Source organism: Patagioenas fasciata, chromosome 2, assembly GCF_037038585.1.
Source record: "Patagioenas fasciata isolate bPatFas1 chromosome 2, bPatFas1.hap1, whole genome shotgun sequence".
NCBI lineage: Eukaryota > Metazoa > Chordata > Aves > Columbiformes > Columbidae > Patagioenas > Patagioenas fasciata.
The window spans coordinates 132,046,107-132,064,755 of NC_092521.1; the positions used below are offsets into that span (position 1 = coordinate 132,046,107).

The 18,649-nt window shown below is 37.0% G+C and overlaps 1 protein-coding gene across 4 annotated transcripts in view; it reads left to right on the top strand.

The window, feature by feature from the left end:
- ANKRD28 (ankyrin repeat domain 28) overlaps nt 1-18,649 on the top strand; it is a 127,639-nt gene that overhangs the window by 63,425 nt on the left and 45,565 nt on the right. For all 4 annotated transcript variants that reach the window (XM_065830599.2, XM_071804989.1, XM_071804990.1 and 1 more), the window contains exons 3-4: nt 5,929-6,007; nt 16,533-16,603. In XM_065830599.2, the coding sequence (XP_065686671.1) occupies nt 5,929-6,007; nt 16,533-16,603 (150 nt within the window). The remainder of the gene's footprint in view (nt 1-5,928; nt 6,008-16,532; nt 16,604-18,649) is intronic.

The window sequence follows — 18,649 nt, forward strand, 5'->3', positions numbered from 1 at the left end:
TTTTATTATTGTTATCTAGAAGCAAGTCAAAGAGCATGCACTAATAAATTGGTACTGAAGATCTTCACAAGAAACAACACTGGGGGTTGGCAGATTATGGCTGAAGTGACCCTTGTTGCTGAGGTCACTTATTTTCTTCTGCAAGACAAGGTCTCCAGGGTCGTAGTTTACTGCTGTCCTAATGAGCAGGAGGGCAAAGATTCCTCCTCAGCTTTTGCGATTGCCTGGAAGTCTAAATTTGCTCTGTCTTAATAGATGCCATGAAGATGGTATGTCTAGAAATGTGATGTGTGGTGATAAAGTCTTATTAGAGAAAGTTTAATACTGGGCTTTAAAAAAAAATGCTTATTTCAAATGCAGTGCAAGTATTTATGCAGATAGTAGCATGAGTTCAATACATTAACAGAGTCATTGACAAATGTAGTCATTTCAGCTACAATGTATCTATCATCTGGCTTCAAAGGATACTTTTTGGTTAGCTATGCAATAGTTTGTCTGGGGTTTTTTTGTGGGTAATGGCATGCTTTCCTCCTGTTTTTAAGCACGCAGAAGACCATTATTGTAGCTGGTTAGATTTGCTCACTATATTGGACCTGTATCTTGAACTATGGTGAGAAAATAGAGGTCTGCCTCTAAAAATTATGTTAGCCAAAATTAGTTAGAAATTTGTTAATTTTTTGGCAATGTGAATTGAGTTAAGAAATACTGGGAAAGAAAAATCCAAAGAAATAGCAGATTAATTACACTCCAGGTAGGGATACAAAATTAATTTGTCAGAGACAAAGTTTTGAAAGCCTGATACCTAATCTTTTTCTTCTGCTTCTAGTTGACGATAATACATCTAATTTTGAAGTTCTCGTTAAGTTATGTGTTTTTAAGATATCACTTTGTCCTCGGTTATAGAATTATCTACCTAAACTAAACATTTGTGAAGTTTAAAGTTGGAATGTGAAAGCCAAATATTTAAATGTATTCTTTTTTGTGTGGAGGAACAAAAAAAAATATTTAGAATAGACAGTTATTCTGCCTTACAAAATGCTAATTCTAAAAACTAGCAAAAATTGCAAATAAAATAAAGTGTTCTCCTGATTCTCAAGTGTAGCACTGAGGTTTCACACTGGGAGAGGCCTCAGTGGTACTGGACACTATCAAAGAATTGGAAATATATTGTAATCATGTTCTTATACAGTATCTGTGAACCCAGGAGCTACAAGTCAGGCTTGTTGAATAGTCCTATCTCTCTAACCCGGGGGTGTCAAACTCATTTTCACCGGGGACCACATCAGCCTCACGGTTGCCTTCAAAGGGCCAAATGTAATTTTAGGACTGTATAAATGTAAGAGTAGTTACATTTAGTAGTTTGGCACCCCTGATCTAACCTAACAAAACATACACTAGGTGTTATATTTAAAGATAGGTTCACTTACAAGGAACACTTTTTAAAGCTATTACAGAGTATGTTGGTACTGAAACTCTTTCAAGTTTCATGATTGTGTATTTAGGGTTGATTTCTCCCAGGAACAGATGGTATTGAAGTAGACAGCTGACAAGTGATACAGCAGAAAACACCTCTTGAATGATATTTCTGAGGTGTGATCACAAAATAATGAGAATATTTTCAAGTGTTATTGCAAAATTTGAAGAGCAAATAGGATAAAGAGGAGTTTTTATGAAAGGGGAAGTTGTATTCATGCTTTTCCAAAAAATACTCTAATTCAAAGATTTTGGATCAGTAGATGTTGAACTATTTGAAGGGCAAATTAAAGTTTTTTTCTAATATACTCTTGAGGAAGCCATATCCAGGTTACAGTAGGCTTATTGGAAATGTACGGGATAAGAGAGATCTGCCTTTAATGCATCTAGTTCCTTAAAACTCTGTGGTTGTACACAGTTATTCTAAATCAATTGCTGAAATAGAACCCAAACCAGGAATAAATTGTTGTATCTCAAAGGATAGTTTAAAAGGAGGTAGATTTGAGCACTGCATGTTTAAATGAGCCCTAGATTTGGCCATTGTAAAAGTTTTGATCCATGAAGATACCCAACAAAACAATTAAAACCTATGTTTTGGGTAAAATGAAGCAAAGTTGGCATAACCCTTGTCCTGGGTTAGGGGAGTTATTAAGCTTGTAGCTCCACTATCCCTGTCACTTTATTCCAAATTTGGTTTTGAGGGATCGTAAGGCGTTCTCCTCTGCTTTTCTTGTGTCATAATCGTTACAGAAACTCCTGTGTGGAGGAAATGCTTGGGAAACTTGAGAAATGGAAGTACTGTGAATGAGAGGATTATGTTTTTCATATAATGAAACCCAAAGGTACACATGAATATGATGTTGCGGTTTTTGTTACACAGAGCTGCCATTCCAAAACCTGCTTCCCTAAGGACAGAGACCTTATATTGCTTTTTAGTTTGTTGACCGCATTGGCCAATATCTGGAATTAAACTTTGGAGTTTCTTATTAGGGATGTGAATTTCTTTGTTGTTTCTCCTGGAATACCAACATTCTTTTTCAACTGTGTAAAACATGCCTAATGCAGTGAGTGTCATGTGTTTCTTTACATTGCAGATGACTTAATAGTCCCATTTGCCTTGCAGATATTTGAACTGGAAAATCAAGGTGGCACAACACTTGCTTTTCTGTGTAGTCATTTACTGCAGTAATACTGTGATATTTGGAATTAAATAGTACCAACAGCATTAGCTTTTACATTCTGTGTAACAGTGAATTTTATGTACAAAACCCCTTCTCTCATGAAAAGTTTCTTTTAGTATCATTTAAGTTTATGAAATTGAAGTGCCAATGCTTATGTTAGTATGATCTATCAGTGCTGCAAGATGTCTGCTTCCAAAGTTGCTTGCTAAAACTGAAAGCTCGATTAGTGCTATTTACTGCAAAGCTTTATATGCAGTAGTTTGTATTTGCAGATGAAATTTGTTCATCAAATGATTCCTGGTTTTTGATAAAAAGTAGCAGATCTGTATAGCGGTTCTTTAGTAGCATTTAAAATATGGAATTCTTTTCAATTTTACTCAGATTTCATTTATTAAAATTCACCAATAAGATGTAAGATTTCAGATGGAACAAAATTAGAGTTTTCTTTTAATGGAAGCAAAAACTTCAGCATACTGATGAGAGCTTGCTGAATGCAGCATTTCTGCCTTTGTAAGAAGTTCTGAAAAACAGGTTTTTAAATGCTAAACCAAAAACTTTCTCACAGACAAGTTAAATTAAAAAAAAAAAAAAAGGTTTGGAAGCATCAAAAAGTGCCAGCTGTCAAACTAAGGGGGGGAAAAAAGAAAAGTCAGGGCTTCTATCAGAGCACCCTCAGCATGTAGAAGACTCGTGGTTGATGGGGACTCTGGGGCTTGGAATTGTTGAAGTACCAGGCTCTGGAGCTGACCCAGGAGATGACAAACTGTGAGCATCCCAGCATCTCATCTGACTTACCTTTTATTTTCTACTGTATACCTAGCACGGCTATGGAGTTTTTTAGGGTCTCCACAAGCTGCAGTGACACTCACAAAGCCCTGGAGCTCTGCAGAGGGGAAGTCTCCACCAGCCTCCTGCGTACGTAACCTCCCAGTTTGTACTCCCTGCTATAGAACTGGGAGTTGGGACTTGAGTGTTTTCAAGCTGTCAGCCTAAGAGCAGCAAAAGTGAAATATTTGCATGACTGGAAACACGCAGCTTGGAAGCATAGGAGCACCGGAGTGGAAATGTTGCTTGTCTTCGAGCTGCTTTTGTGTTTGTATCTTGGTGGTTTCAGGATGCTCAACAGTTTCCATTAGTAGAGGTTGGATTTTTTTGGAGAAGTGTGGCCCAAATTTATCAAAAATTCAAACCTTGTATGTTTCAAGAAAATATATTTGGGGTTTGATGATTAGCGTTTTCTAGACATACACCTCCCTTCTCTCCACCATTTTATTGGAAGATTTCTGATTGGTTACATCAGATTGGTTTCTTGTATGACTTATGTCACTGAAATGTAAAAAAAGAAAAAAAGGCCCACAAACAAATGTGATGAAAATTTTGATAATGAGTTTTGCCCTTCAAGTAGGGAATGCAGTTTTTGTTTGTGTTCCTGAGTAAATACTGTCTCTACAGAAGGATATAGGAATTGCCCATCTTATTTTCTCTAATTCTACAGCGAAACTGCAGATGATATAATGTCATACTCATTTTTCTGTGTTCCTTAATCTGTAGGTTATAGGCTCTTTAGCATTATCAAAAAGTCTTACATGATGCTGCAAAATACTAGCAAGCTGTAGTAGCTCTGCTCTTCCAGACTGGAGGAATGAAAGCTGATTTTCATTGCTGGCTGTTCTTTACTGCTGGCAGCTGAGGAAACAGGTTTAGTACAGGTATTATTTTTTCCCTTGTACTTCCTGTCTTTTTTTTGTTTTCTTTTTCTGTTTTTCATCCCTAGATGGCAAGTACAGGGGCTTTTTCTGTCCTAAGTGTGTAGTTTGCAATTGAGGCATACTGGCAAGTAATCGGTACTGCAAGGCATTATGTGGCGTGTGTCAGTGTCAGGTTTGCACTGCTCAATTTGGAATTTTTTGAGTGTAACTCAAAAAATTATGTTAGGAAACACTGATAAGATCATGACCATGTGATTTCAACTGTTTCTGAGTAGGGACTAAACACGAAGTTGGTGGTTTGGGCCAGGTGGTGTGTGTGTGGTGTTGTCCTGGGGAGGAGTTGAGTGTTCTAAGTTCTTGAAACTGTCTTTTATGTGACAGAAGTGACTTCCTTGGGTCTGAGCTCTATTTTTGCTATCAGTTCTCTCCTGCCGTGAATTTTAATTTTCTTCTTGTATGCTGTTAGGTCTCGAGGAGGGATTTACTGAATTACGTTATTTTGGCAAGGGAGAGAGGAATGCTGTTCACAATGAAGTGGCAATTTAGATGTGTGTTAATTGTACCATAGTTGTGACACAACACTTGAATTAATAGAAAGGTCTTGGGACTTAAAATTTCTTGCTGCTTATCATCTTGATCCCTCACCTCTGGTGTATTTGAAACTTTACTAAAAATATCTAAACATCTAAGCAGAGTTTACGATGCTGACTGGTGAGCCGTCTCTTTGCTGATTTCTCAGCGCCTCAGAGAACAAGCTGTTGGTTCTTGTTCATTTTTATCACTTACTGTGATGTGCAATTATCTTATTTTTCTGATTAAGCTGTAAACTGATAAAGGGAAATTGCACTGATCCTGAAAGAGTTGAGAAATATTTTGTGATAGTCTTTCCAAAATGAATCTTAATCAGTATATGTTGTGTATGTCTAAGTTCTCTTGTACCTTCAAAAGGACCTTAGGTCACCCTGAACTAATGAAAAATGCTGGGTTGTACTTGTATCCTCCAGAGTGTTTTCTGAAAGATAAATTGCATCTCTTCCTTTTCTTCGCTTATTTACAGTAAACAAAACAGTTGAAATTGAATTTTAGTATTTTTTTACCCCTGCTCACTCCAGCTTCTTTTCTATTTTCTATTCAAAAAAGAACTGCTGAAACTAACTTTAAACTTTCCAAAGAAAATGTATCTCACTAGTTGTTGCATACGAAGGTGACACACCATTTTTAGCTGTGTAGGTAGGACATCCTCAAGTTCCTGTGTCTGGAGACAAATGAATGGTGATTTCTAACTGATGGGTTAATCTGAAGATGCGATGAGCATCTGTCAGTCTGTTTATGTCAGGAGAAAAACTAGTTGACTATGTTGGTATTAAGAGTTCCTTAGGGAGAAGCATGCTTGTCTTAGTAAATGTGATAATGTCTTTAGAGTAATTATGTTTTCTAGAACATAAAATGTACAATATTTGGAAGATGCAGTTTTATGCAGTGTTTTTTTTTTCTGAAATCATACAGAATGCTAAACCATACTTTTTTATTTTAAATAAAACTTTTTTTCCCCCCTCTTACCACAGGATAATGAGAAAAGGACCCCTTTACATGCTGCTGCCTATCTGGGAGATGCAGAAATTATTGAACTACTTATTTTATCTGGTATGTTCTGTTCCTGTTAATGGAAAAAAAAAAAAATCTAACTCTATGCAAATCCAAAGAAATATGTTTGTACATCTTAGTCTGTGTAGGTCTTATTGAGATATTTAAAGTACTAGAAATTAAAGATGTTTGTGCTGAAATTTTGGTTTTCAGACTTATCAGTGTTATAATACTGTGTGGTTCTGCTCTAAAATATTTATTTGTAAAAAAACCCTCAGTTATAGCTATTTTTATTTGTAGCTTGATCAACTTTAGGCAGTTTAACTCTAGTTTAAAGAAGTAACAGTGTGTATGTTATAGGTAGATGTTAGCAGCATTGCTTTGCTTATAAAGTGACCTTCATAAAAACAAAGTTGAACGTAGAAAATGGCATCCAGAGCTGGTTATATTATTTTAAAGTATCCTTTGCTGTTGGCTTAAATGCACAGAATGCAATTAGGATCAGCTGAAAATTTTGAAATATATTTTTATTTATTTGTACTAAGAAAAAGTGCAAATTCTCTAAAACAGTATACTTCTATATTTTTTTTCCTTAAAAAGGTAGAAAACCAAGAAACAAACCCAAAAACCTGAAAGCAACACTTCATTACTGAGATACTGAATTGATTGTCCTTGATCTTGGACAAATGTGCCCATCAGGTAGCTTGAGGCTGAATTCATGATATGGAGCTTTAAAGGTTCAATAGCAAGATTAAAGCTTGTAACAGTCCCACAGAACTATGTTAATCTTCTGTCTGTTCAGTGGCACACCTTGCCACCCACCTCACCCCCACCGTCAACCTTGAATGACAAATTTTGCTTTAAGGAAATGTCACTTTAATACTGTAGGAGTCACTTCCAGACTTTAAATTGAAATTGCCAGGCACAATTTAATTTATTATAATTTAGCAAGATGTAATCTTCTCATTATATATATGTACATGTACTCTATCTGTATAATGTACTTATAACTAATTAATATCACATTATGCATATTATATAGATATATATATATTTCTCATTATAATTTGTCCAGAAAAGTTCACGTGGGAACAAAAAAAAGTTCTGGTAATCCTATCTTCTGAAAAAGAATCTTGGATTTGACAAGAATATTTCTTTTTGTTTAGGTGTTCACAGTGATTAAAACAAAACTGAGCAAATCCCCAAAACAACTAGCTGCATTATAAACGTTGCAAAGTTATAGTCAGCTACCTCTAGGAGTGAAGCTTCTGACTCTTTTGGGTGAACAGAGTCCAGTTACCAGAGCTGTAATTGAAGAAAATATTGCACTCTTGGCAAAGAGCTCATGGAAGGAGTTGAGATTCTGGTTCAGATATTAATGAAACAAGATCCTGACTGGGGGATGGCAGTAGAAGAAAGGTTAGTCATGCGATTTGGGCACACAGCCTGGGGCTAAGTGTAAGAAAAATTGGAGAATGAAGGAGGAAAGTGAAGAACCCTAGGAATAATCCAAACTTGAGCTGTTGAATGGAAGAGAGGTTGTGGGGTGCTGCTGTGTCTGTAGATTGTTGAGGAAGACTGGGAGGCATTGATATATATGAGACAATGTTTATTCAATGATAATCAAGATTTACTTACACAAAAACACCGCATTAAATAGTCACAAAATCAAAAGCTTGGGGAGATGTGGGATGTATGGACAATATCAGTCCAACTTTGCTGTGTTCGTGTGTTGTGGACGCCAGTGGCGTTGTTTGTGCCTTGCTGGGGAAGCGCAGCTGTATGGATTGCACAGGGAGGGACCGCACTGGGAATGAACCACGCTGATACAGTGGAGGAAGCACAGAGACCGGTTGTTGATACATTTGTAAGTGAATGAAGATGGGCATTAATTGCGCAACGAAAAGGTGATGTCTGCATGTTAAGGCTGTTCAGTTTGAAAGGCTGTGCCGTGCCTGGGCACTAATCTGGATGGTACCTGCTTGCAAGCGGTGGTTTTAGGCAAGCAGCTTAAGCCAGACTCTTTAAAAAGTAGTCACCAGCTTAGTCTTCCTCATTTCTGAATGCTGGATTTAAAATCTTTGTGGGTTGTGAAGTGTGAGCGCTCACAGCTATATCTGAAGTGCTGCACCAGATACTTCTCTGAGAAATCAGGTCTAGATGTCTCAAAATGCACAAGCCGAGATTTTTCTTTTAACTCTTTTAACTGGAAGACTGGGAACAGAAGTTAAGTGTATTTATCCTCTCAATTTCATAGAGATACAGAAAATTAATCTATTGTATTTCAGTTGGAAATAAAATCTCTCCTTTGAGACAGATGTATAACGTTACATTTTGTCATAATAGATGAGCATTAGGGAGCAAATAAAGAACATCTGTTACCACAGCAAGGTCTGAAGAAAGCTTGCCATGTTGCAAGACCTCTTTTTGAACAATGACTAAAGAGTTTCTTGAAGAAATAACATTTTTGAACAACAATCTCCTCTGTGCAGTAAATTTGCATGTAAAAATTTTTAATGTGGCTTTAATTGGCCTATTGTCATCTATTTGCACAAGGGATTGAATTAAGTAGTGTCGACTGCTTTCATCCTAGCATTTTTTACCTTGTGAGAGCTTGACTTTGCAACCTGTAAAGTTCTCTAATGTAGTTTTGCTGAAGTGTTGTAAGGAACCACTTTACAGTTCTCCTGCTGTGCAAGCTATCCTGCAAAGACTGTTTGCTTTGCCTATTTTTTATTCTTTCTTCAAACTGGACCTCAAAATTACTCAAGTCAGTATGAATCTTTCCATGAGTCAGTGGCTCTTACCTGATTCATTCTCATTATTCCCTATTCTTAGATAAAGTGTGTATCATATGTTACATAGACACAGACTTTTTAAATTTGATTGGAATGTCTTTTGCATCCCCCCCATCAGGGGATGATCCACACTGCTTTCAAGTATGTATTTTGGATCATATGCTGCTGTTACAATATATTGCTTTGCTATAGACCTAAGCAACCCACATTGCACATTCTGAAGTTATAATCAGTTCAGCCTGTTAGCAGACTTTTGTGGAATAAGCATTCAGTCTTACAAGCACGCGTAGTTAGTTTTTGAATTCTTGAGATATTTTCCCACCAGAGCTCAAGGTTGCTTTGTAGCCTTCCCTGTTCACCTCTGTGCCTGGGAAGATCATGGCACAGATCTTCCTAGAAGCTATGCTAAGGGGCACATGGAGGACAGAGAGGTGATTCAAGACAGCCAGCACAACTTCACCAAAGGCAAGTTCTGCCTGAACAACCTAGTGGCCTCCTATGATAGAGCGACTACATCAGTAGCAAAAATGGAAAAATATATATGTTCGTATGGGCTGTATCAAAAGCAGTGTACTCGGCAGGTCGAGATAGGTGATTCTGCCCCTCTACTCTGCTCCAGTGAGACCTCGCCTAGGGTCCTGTGTCCAGCTCTGGAGCCCTCAGTACAGCAAAGACATGGACCTGTTGGAGAGGGGCCAGAGGAGGCCACAAAAATGACCATGGGACTGGAACACCTCTGCTATGAGGACAGGCTGAGAGAGTTGGAGTTGTTCAGCCTGGAGAAGAGAAGGCTCCAGGGAGACCTTATTGTGGCCTTTCAGCACTTCAAAGGGGCCTGTAAGAAAGATGGGGACAGACTTTTTAGCAACACCTGTTGTGATAGGACAAGGGGTAATGGTTTTAAACTAAAGGAGGGAAGATTCAGGCCAGACGTAAGGAAGAAATTCTTTACAATAAGGGTAGTGAAACACTGGAACAGGTTACCCAGAGAAGTGGTAGCTGCCCCATCCCTGGAGACATTCAAGGCCAGGCTGGATGGGGCTCTGAGCAACCTGATCTAGTTGAAGATGTCCCTGCTCAGTGCAGGGGGATTGGACTAGATGACCTGGAAAGGTCCCTTCCAGCCCAAACTATTCTATGATTCTATTGTAGCCTTTCACCTGGACGAGGGACCTGAGGTTGATGGTTTGGACAGAGACTCTGAACAGCAATGAAAATTGCTTCAGTGACTCCATTTTGGGGCTGGACAATTAGATTGCCTTTTGTTTTTTATCTTGAGACAGTGCTTCACTGAACGCAAATAAACTTGTTCCCCAAGGATGTGAACGTCTTGCCAGCAAATTGTCATGCAGCTATGGTCTGTGGAAGTCTAAAACTTCATATCATCTCTCCCTCTTAGATTGTAGCTACTTAAGCAATTAGCATTCCTACATTAGTTAGGTAAGAAGGCGAACAATAAATTTAAAAGGCATAAAGATGGTTGTTTATAGTACACAGAATGATGGAAGAAAAGTTTAGATATTAGTCACTTGAGAATCATAATTACAACCATTTTATTATTTATATTACTCTGTGAAGAGTCATAACACCGATCACAGTTGTATTTTTATGATGTCTACTTTGCATAATTGCACTGACGTTAATTGTATAAGTAGTTGATGGCAAACTACTGAAAAGTAGAAAAGTTAAATAATTAAGTCTTAAATGAATGTCCAACTTTTTGTTCTTTCCAAGAAGTCCTGTTTAAAAAAATCAAACTCTTCTTTCAGTTAAGTCCTGCATGTGAACTGTTCTGAGGCTTTTTGCTTTATAAAAAAAAAAATCCTTTCTGTTTGTCCTGCTTTTTTTTTTTTTTTTTTTAATGCCATCAGAGTTTATTCTGCAGGCAAGTGACATGTGAGGAGCAGGACAGATTAGTGTGATCCCAGAGTATGTTCTTTTGATTAGTAAGTTTTTTCATGTTGTTTTCTTTAAAATACCGTACAGGCTATTGTTGCTTTCACTGAAATCAATGTAATTCATGAAAGCAAACATCTGAATTATCTGTTGTTTTCTTTTGAATAGGTTTAGTTACTATATTGGATTGATACTTAACTACTAACACAACACATTTCTGTTTGTTTAACCCAAAATTTTCACTGCATGGAGCTCATTGTACGTGAGCATGTGATTAAACTCAACCTCATTAAGGTTTGGCAGCGTGCAAGTTTTTGTTGTGCTTTCCCTCTGGGTCAGCTGGAAAAGTAAGAATTGTGCTGACACTGGAAAACTATCATTACAGTAATAAGAGATTTTGGAGCATAGTAAAGACCCTCCAACTTTATTCTACATATGTTTCTTTCATCTAATTCTGAAGCTACGTAAGTATTAAAAGTCCACGCAATGGCAGTCACACAGCTCAGCTGTTGAAAGGCTGTCACTGCAAAAATAACAGCCGCATGAAGGTCCCTGTATTTGGGTTGCAGATGTACCCACACACCGAAGGCATTTCACAGGGGCTCCTTTCACAGTGACTGTGTCTTTCGGCTGCTTTCTCTTCTTTTGACGATGATGTTGGTTGCCATTTTGTATTTTGAGCTGTCTTAACTTCCCTCTGTCAGCAGTAACAGTTGCTGTGAAGAAAGTAGCTCTGCTCTTTGGAGAGAGCAAATTAAGCTGACTTATGAAAAGGTAAAAGTGTTCAGTAGCTTGAGGAGTCTGAGTACCTCGCATTTCTCTCTGAAGCTCGAGGAGGTGGTGACTGAGGTGTGGCAGGAACTATGTAGTTCTGAAATGAAATGGGTTTCTTATAATGATATAAAGCAGTGAAATTCTGGAGGATGGATCTGACTGGATTGTAGGTTTACTCCTGTTTGTGGCCAGTGTATCTCCATGTGGTTTTGTGTTTGTTTTGGTTTGGTTTGGTTTTTAACCCAATAAAAATAAAAACTGTTGAAGCATAATTGTGGCTGGTCAAAGGATATTCCAATTCTGTCCCTCTTAGTTTTTTTTCACTGTTCTGTAGATCTTGTATTATGCATTGTAAATAGGAAAAAGTTTTCTCTCAGTATGGTCTTATTCATTATTTTTGCTGCAAAAATTTTCCAAGTATCCCAAGTTTTCAGTAGGAAATTACTCTGGATTTCTATTACTGGTTGCTCCAATTAATATCTCAAATATTTATTCTTTTTTTTACTTTACAGATTTTTTCTGTACCTCCTCCTGAATGTTCACATATTTTTCTGTCTAAGGAAAAGTTTTCTTCTCCACATGTTCATTCCCCAGTGTAGTCTGAGAATTTCTGCTTGCCACTTTCAGTAGTTCCATGGTCATCTTCTCTAGATAAAAGGTGGAAAAACTTCTTAAGTTAATACTAACCCTTAGGAAAATAATTAAATAGTCTAATTACAGTAGGACTGCTGTTTTTTCTCAGTGATTTATACCTGGGATCTTCCTAATTTCGGCAAAGATCATTCCTAAAATTATTTCAGTATATTAGTTAAGAAAAAGTTTGTTAGCTTTTTAAAAATGAAATCTGAAGATCTTATTTACATCTTTTACTCCTAAATAAACATTTCAGAGCTTCAAAAGAGTCTGTATTGTGTACGAATGAATGAAAACATATTTGCTCTATTTGCTTATGTTATGATCTTGTTCAGTTGCTAGCACATCTTGTACAATAACAAAGGAAAATACCATCCTTGACAGTCTAAAAATACAGACTACAAACAGAACAGTGGAAGGCAATTCAGTACTTAAGTCAGTACTGCGAGCAAAGATGAAAATGTCGTGTCAGTTCTGTTGTTATTTCTTTTCTGAATCTCTTTCCAACTAGTGACACAGAAGTAATGTAACTGCTGTGCTCATTAGTTGTCCGAGGACATTTAAAAATAGGAAGATTTCTGGTGCTGGGAAGCTTGGGAGGAGAGTCACAGGCAGAGTTCTTAGGAGGGGAACACAGAGGTGATGAGCTGTGACACAGCTCTATAGAGTTATATGGCACTTTATGGATGAAGGAGGAGGCGTGTGGCTCTTCCTTGCAGCATTTCCTACCCAAGAGGTGGTTGAGATGCCGGCTTACTCAAATCTAAGGATATTGACACCAATGAAGCAGCAACTGAATTGCAGAAATGTACATTCAGGTATTGATGGCTAATAGTACATTTAAATATGCGATGGCCAGATATGGATCGATATAATTAAAGCTTCCAAGATCATTCTGTAAATCAGTGCATGTATCAAGTTGGAAAATGTGTGTCTTGGAACATAAATTTGCTAAATGTGAGCACCGCTGAGTTTTTCAATAGCTTCTGTAGTAGATTTGTTAAATAAAACACCTCTTTCTAGTTGTCAGTCTTGTGAATGCAACTTTGCAAAATGAAACATTAGATTCAGGCAGGAGGGAAGAAAAATATGCAATACTTCTCTCTCTACACCACCACCCCACACCTTTTTGCAGAGCATAAATCCTGCTTTCATATTTGCCTAGATGTGTAAACTTACTAGGCTGTACTATTACAGCTATTGATGAAAGGGAAGATGTTTCAGTTTAGTGCACCAACATGGAAGAATAAGTTGGTTTGTTTGGAAGATGCAGTTTTAGGGGAGTGTTATGTCTTAATCGATTCTTAAGTTCAAGCAAAGATGATGGGTGCTTGTGTTGCAGTATTGGATTTGATATCTCTGGCAAGCCCCCAAATCCTTTTCCTACAAGCTCTATGGCATTAAAAGAATTGAAACATGAGAAATTTTACATGAAACAAATGAATTATTTGAGCAGTTTTAAAAAACATGTTAGACCAGGCCCCTGAAGTCTGGAAGATCCAGTGAGTTTTTAGTTGTTTGCTTTATTCTTACAAATTGAGGATACAGACATGCTGCACTGTGTTTTGAAAGAGCGAGCTGCTCCATAAGTGGCATTTGAAGGTATTTGAAATGTGAGAAATGCCCTGGTTAACACGTCAGCAGGTTGAGCTCCATAGAGATAATATTGCATTGGCAGTGTTGTACAGTGAATTATGTACATAAATGTGTTCAAGCTGTCTTTAAGCAAACCACGAAGCAAATCATCTTTAAGCAAAAGATTTTCAGTAACACCGTAGTATCTTTTCTAACATTTATTTGCAATGATCTGGAGTAGAGTTTAACCCAAGAGGATGGAGGCTGTAAACTTCTTCACTGTTGCATGTTAGGAGTACGGTATGTTTGAGGGAGCTTTATGTCTCATGGAGAGCATCTGAAGGGGCTAATATTTTCCCCAAATCATGTGCTGGGGAGTAAAGAACAGCCTGGAGGGGGATTATGTCCTCAGATACAAGGCTGTTTGGAGAAGCTATTTTATGGAATGTTAATCATTCTTGGCAGCATGCCTTCTTGTGGAAATTTAAGGGGGAAGTATCTCTATGTTAATTTAAAATATTATTTTGTTTAACATACCTGGAGCCATAGTTCTCCTGAGTCCCACATTAATAGTGCATTGGCATTTTTGGCAGTATACTTATTCTGATAATTACTTTAAAACTTTGTCTTTCTAACAATTTTGGAACTCCTTTACAAGTTGTTTGTTGTGGGGGAAAAACAACTTTGTGGTTTGTTCTTAGGCAAGTCCATCACAGACTGAGGTGTTTTGTCAAAAATCAGCCTTTTTTCTTTCCTTTGTCAGAGAATCTACAAATATTTTGTGCATTTGAAAAGTTAACTTATTATAGCATTTACATTCTACACTCTTTTAAGTATGGGATGTGCTAGACCTAGGCTTTCTTCCTTCTTTGGGTGGAAGGTCACTTATGGCCTGGGGGCAGATATTGTGTTCGTTTTGTTCTTTTGAGAGGACCATGTTACTTTTAGATATCACTTCAGGTTCCCTTAGGTATTTCTTTGGCTAATGCTGATTTTCTTTTTTACCAAAAACAACAAACACTTTCAGATACTCTTTTTCCTTTAATCCTAGCAAGTTTGATTAACTTACCCACTGGGAAAACCTTTTGTATGGTATCTTTTTGTATTTATTCCTGCTCTCTTCTGATGCAGTTTTTAGGCTGTTAAGGTACCAGAGATATCAATGAATGATAAAAAACCCATAAACACAGCTTGAACTCTAAGCATGTTTTCCCTAGAGCTTCGGTAACTGCTGCTTCCTTGGAGTGGGAACATGCATTTATCCCCTTCTGCTGGGCTTGGTGCTTCCCTTGGCTCAGGCTTCGTCACCTGGCTGGATCTGACCTGACCTCAAATCTTGCAAATGCTTTTTCCTGAGGAAAATCAGGATGATGATTAGTGACCTAGTAACTCCCTTAATTCCTCTAAAACACTTCAAAGACATTTGTATCATAAATTAGAAATAGGAAATCAGACCTTGAAGGTCTTCATTCCTTGGGTTTTGGCTGTAGACATGAAGTAAGGTGGAGCTTAGAGTACCATTTTGGCCTTTATTTTTGTCTTGTCTGCTAAAACCAACGTGTGACTAACAGTACTCTAGACAATCAAGAATTGCATATACATTTTAAATACATGGATTAGAATCTCACTTACTGACCATTCAGGTTATTGTCTTTTGGAAAGGATTGCCAAAAATCCTGAGACATTTCTGGTGACTTTTAGGATCCTCAGATTCTTTTCTTGCTTGAGTGCTGTGCAGAATTTGATACAGTACATTATGTTATGATATGTGATATGGTGTAGTACACTAGATCCTTATTATAGGTGACAAAAGTGAATATTTATTATAAGATTAAGGCTCTTATTGTGGGGTTTTCATATGGATTTGGACTTTCTTCCTGTTCATTCAAACTTGTTTTTCAAAAACTTTTTAACTTGGAAAATAGGATGACACCCAAAGCTTCTGAAATTTGCATAAGAGGGAAATCCCTGAAATTGGAGCCAGTAATTAGACCTCAAGTTATATCTGATGCTTCGAAGACCCAGTGTTAAAGTAAGAGTTTGGATGCAGCATCAGCTTCCATGTTGCATTCTTAAGCCTCAAAGGGATGGATTGACTAGAAACTGATTAACGTGCAAAACTGAGTTCATATTTTTGGTTTGCTTAGTATATACAACCACGATTTTGTACAGACTATGTCTCTTGGTCAGGTTGTTCATCTGGACTGGGAGAGACTTCTTTGCTGGTGCAGGTCTTGGCTGAAAATACCTTGTCTCTCAGCTGAGCATCTTGACCAGCAGCCAGTTTGACAGGTTGTGTCTCACTGGCCTTCCACCCTTTTCTGTTCTTTGCATAGAAAAAATTAAAGTCGATTCTGACATAACAATACTATGTTTAGCCTGAGAAGTTAGTAGGCTTTGACCATGTAGCACTAATGTTACCATGTGATATCATATGTTGCTCTCTGAACTCTTTCCAACAGTATTTCCAAATTATTTTTCTGAAAACATAACACTTTCTTGTAAGCTATCACATCTCTGTAAAATTTCAGCACTTTTCAAATAGAGATGGCTAAATTTCCACTCAAGGTATAAAAAAGCTAAGGTTATATACCCTCCATTTTTAATGGAGAATTTCAACTATAGTGGCTAAGTATAAGATTTTGGTGCTGAATGAAGGCAAGGAATCTGTCTTTCTTACCAAACAGTCTTTTTTTTTGTGCCTTTGGAAGGGCAAAAGATTACCTGTTGTTAAAAGATGAGTATGGTTTAATGAAAGAGTATTATGGGTGCAATGTTAGAAGAATTTTGTCGAAGGGTGGACTTCAGCTGGAGAAAAGACTGTCCTCCAGTAGTTCTATCTCTGTAGTTGAAAATATTTTAAGTATTTCTGTAACTATATTATAAATTTATGTTACTTTTTGTTACAGGAGCTAGAGTTAATGCCAAAGACAGCAAATGGTTGACTCCTTTACACAGAGCTGTGGCATCTTGCAGTGAGGTATGCTTTTTTTCTTTATTGCTTTGTGCTAAAATAAGAATCTCAAATTACCTTCTGTTCTTTGTTCAGTTTTTAAAAGTGAAACTACTCCAAATGTTTGGAATTGCAGAACAGTTTTGCATCAATTTGTTCAACCTGTTGAGGGTATGTGTGTGTGTATATCCTCTCGGGCACGTACCTGAGTAGGAAGAAAGGGGGAAACTATAAACTTCCAGTTCTCAGCTTTGCTCTCTGCCACTTCCCTAACAGAGGTTTCTGCATGCAGTGTTCTCAAGTCCAGTTTGCTTCTTTTAAAGTAACCAGAATGGTTCAGCATGAAGGAAGTAGATATGAACCAAGATTTAGTACAGCTTTTACAGCATGATCTTTGCATTTCTTAGTTTTTTTACATGCTTGTCTGTTCAGACATTGAAGAAATAAAAGCTTCTATAAGGCCTGCAAACATATTTTTTTAAAAAAACAATTAATGAGTAATGATAGTATTGAAAATCACTTTAGAAGTTATAAATTAAATGTGTAAAAAGTGTTTTGAAGTCTACCAGTTACACAGTTGTGAGGATATAGTAATGTAAGAAATGAGTTTGCTGTTGTTCCTTGGTTGTTGATGTCCTAATAAAAATTTTAAATGCCTGTAGAAGATCAAAACAAACGGAGAAATGCTGAGCTTGTTATGTGGAGAAGTTTATGCAAAACTGTTTCCTTTGAGATCCTGAGTCAAATTGATGCTCATTTCAGTATGTCTAGAAAAAATGGTTTTTAAACATTCCATGTACATTTTTGTTTGAGAAGATGGAATTGAATATTTTGGTTTTGATGAGTGTTGAACTTAAAGTATTTGATCCACAAACTATCTAAACAAGCCTTTTTGCTTTTGAATTCCCTGGATAAATCATAATATTTTGTCACCAGCACTAATAGCTAAGTTATGTGGAGATTGTGTTATTCAAAACAGAGCTTGAAAATGAATCTTCAAAGGGTGCCTTATTCCCACATGCTATTTGTTCTTCTTGAGGTGTTTTTAAACTGCTCCTTTGGGAGCTGCCCAAAGGACCAAACACTGCATCATCCAGAGCTGAGGGACAATAAAAGCTCTTTGTATCAGTAAAACTTGCAGAGTGGAGCGCTGTAGACAGACTGCACCTAAGTGATAACTTCAAGAAATGCAACTGTGGTCATACTTTTTGAAATGGGTCAGATTTTTAAAGAAATGTTGACTAAAGGCAAACAACACATGCAAATCAATCAGACTGATTGCCCGAAGGCAATGATAGGTGCTTGTCAGAATTTTCTGTTTATAAAAACAGTAAGTCATGGGAGTCCACATACATGGTTGGTACATGTAGGCACTTATTTCCAGCTCACAGACATATGTGGGTTTGGGGCATTAGATGAAAAAAGCTGTAATGAAAAAACAGTTGATAAGTATTTCCATAAAACATCTGGACTCACTCTTGAAGCAAGGACAGCTGCAATTAAACAAGGTCATTGAAACATGCAAAATAGCTGGAATTATGGATTTAGCTGTCGACAGCACAAGTTCAAGCAACTTCATGTCAAGAAGGTCACACTCCAGGCCTTTATATTTGTGTGTCTGGTGTACTTTGCCAAAAACCAAACCAAAACAAAAAAAACCCTAAGCAAATTCACTACTTCTTGAAATTCATTAATGCATATATACATAAGAATATAAGATATGTTATTTTTATACTAGTACTATTGATTTTTTTTTTAAGTAGTAAGTACTAAATCTGCTTAAGTTTCTTAGATAATAGAAGAAATATTCTGTTTATCTTTTAAATTGCAAGCCTGTAATGCAGTATTTTCACTTTTATGTTCATATTTTCTTTTTTATTGACAGTAGAAGAATTTTAAATATAATTTATTGTAATCAATAGAATCAAGCATTAGTTGGCATTCTGCTCGTAGCTGTGAGTAATACTTAGCTATTATACCACATAATTTCCTGCAACTACTTCTGCTAACATGTATTAAGTTGGAAGTGCCAACCATTTATTTGTGTGCTCAGAGTTTGAGTTGGAAGTCACT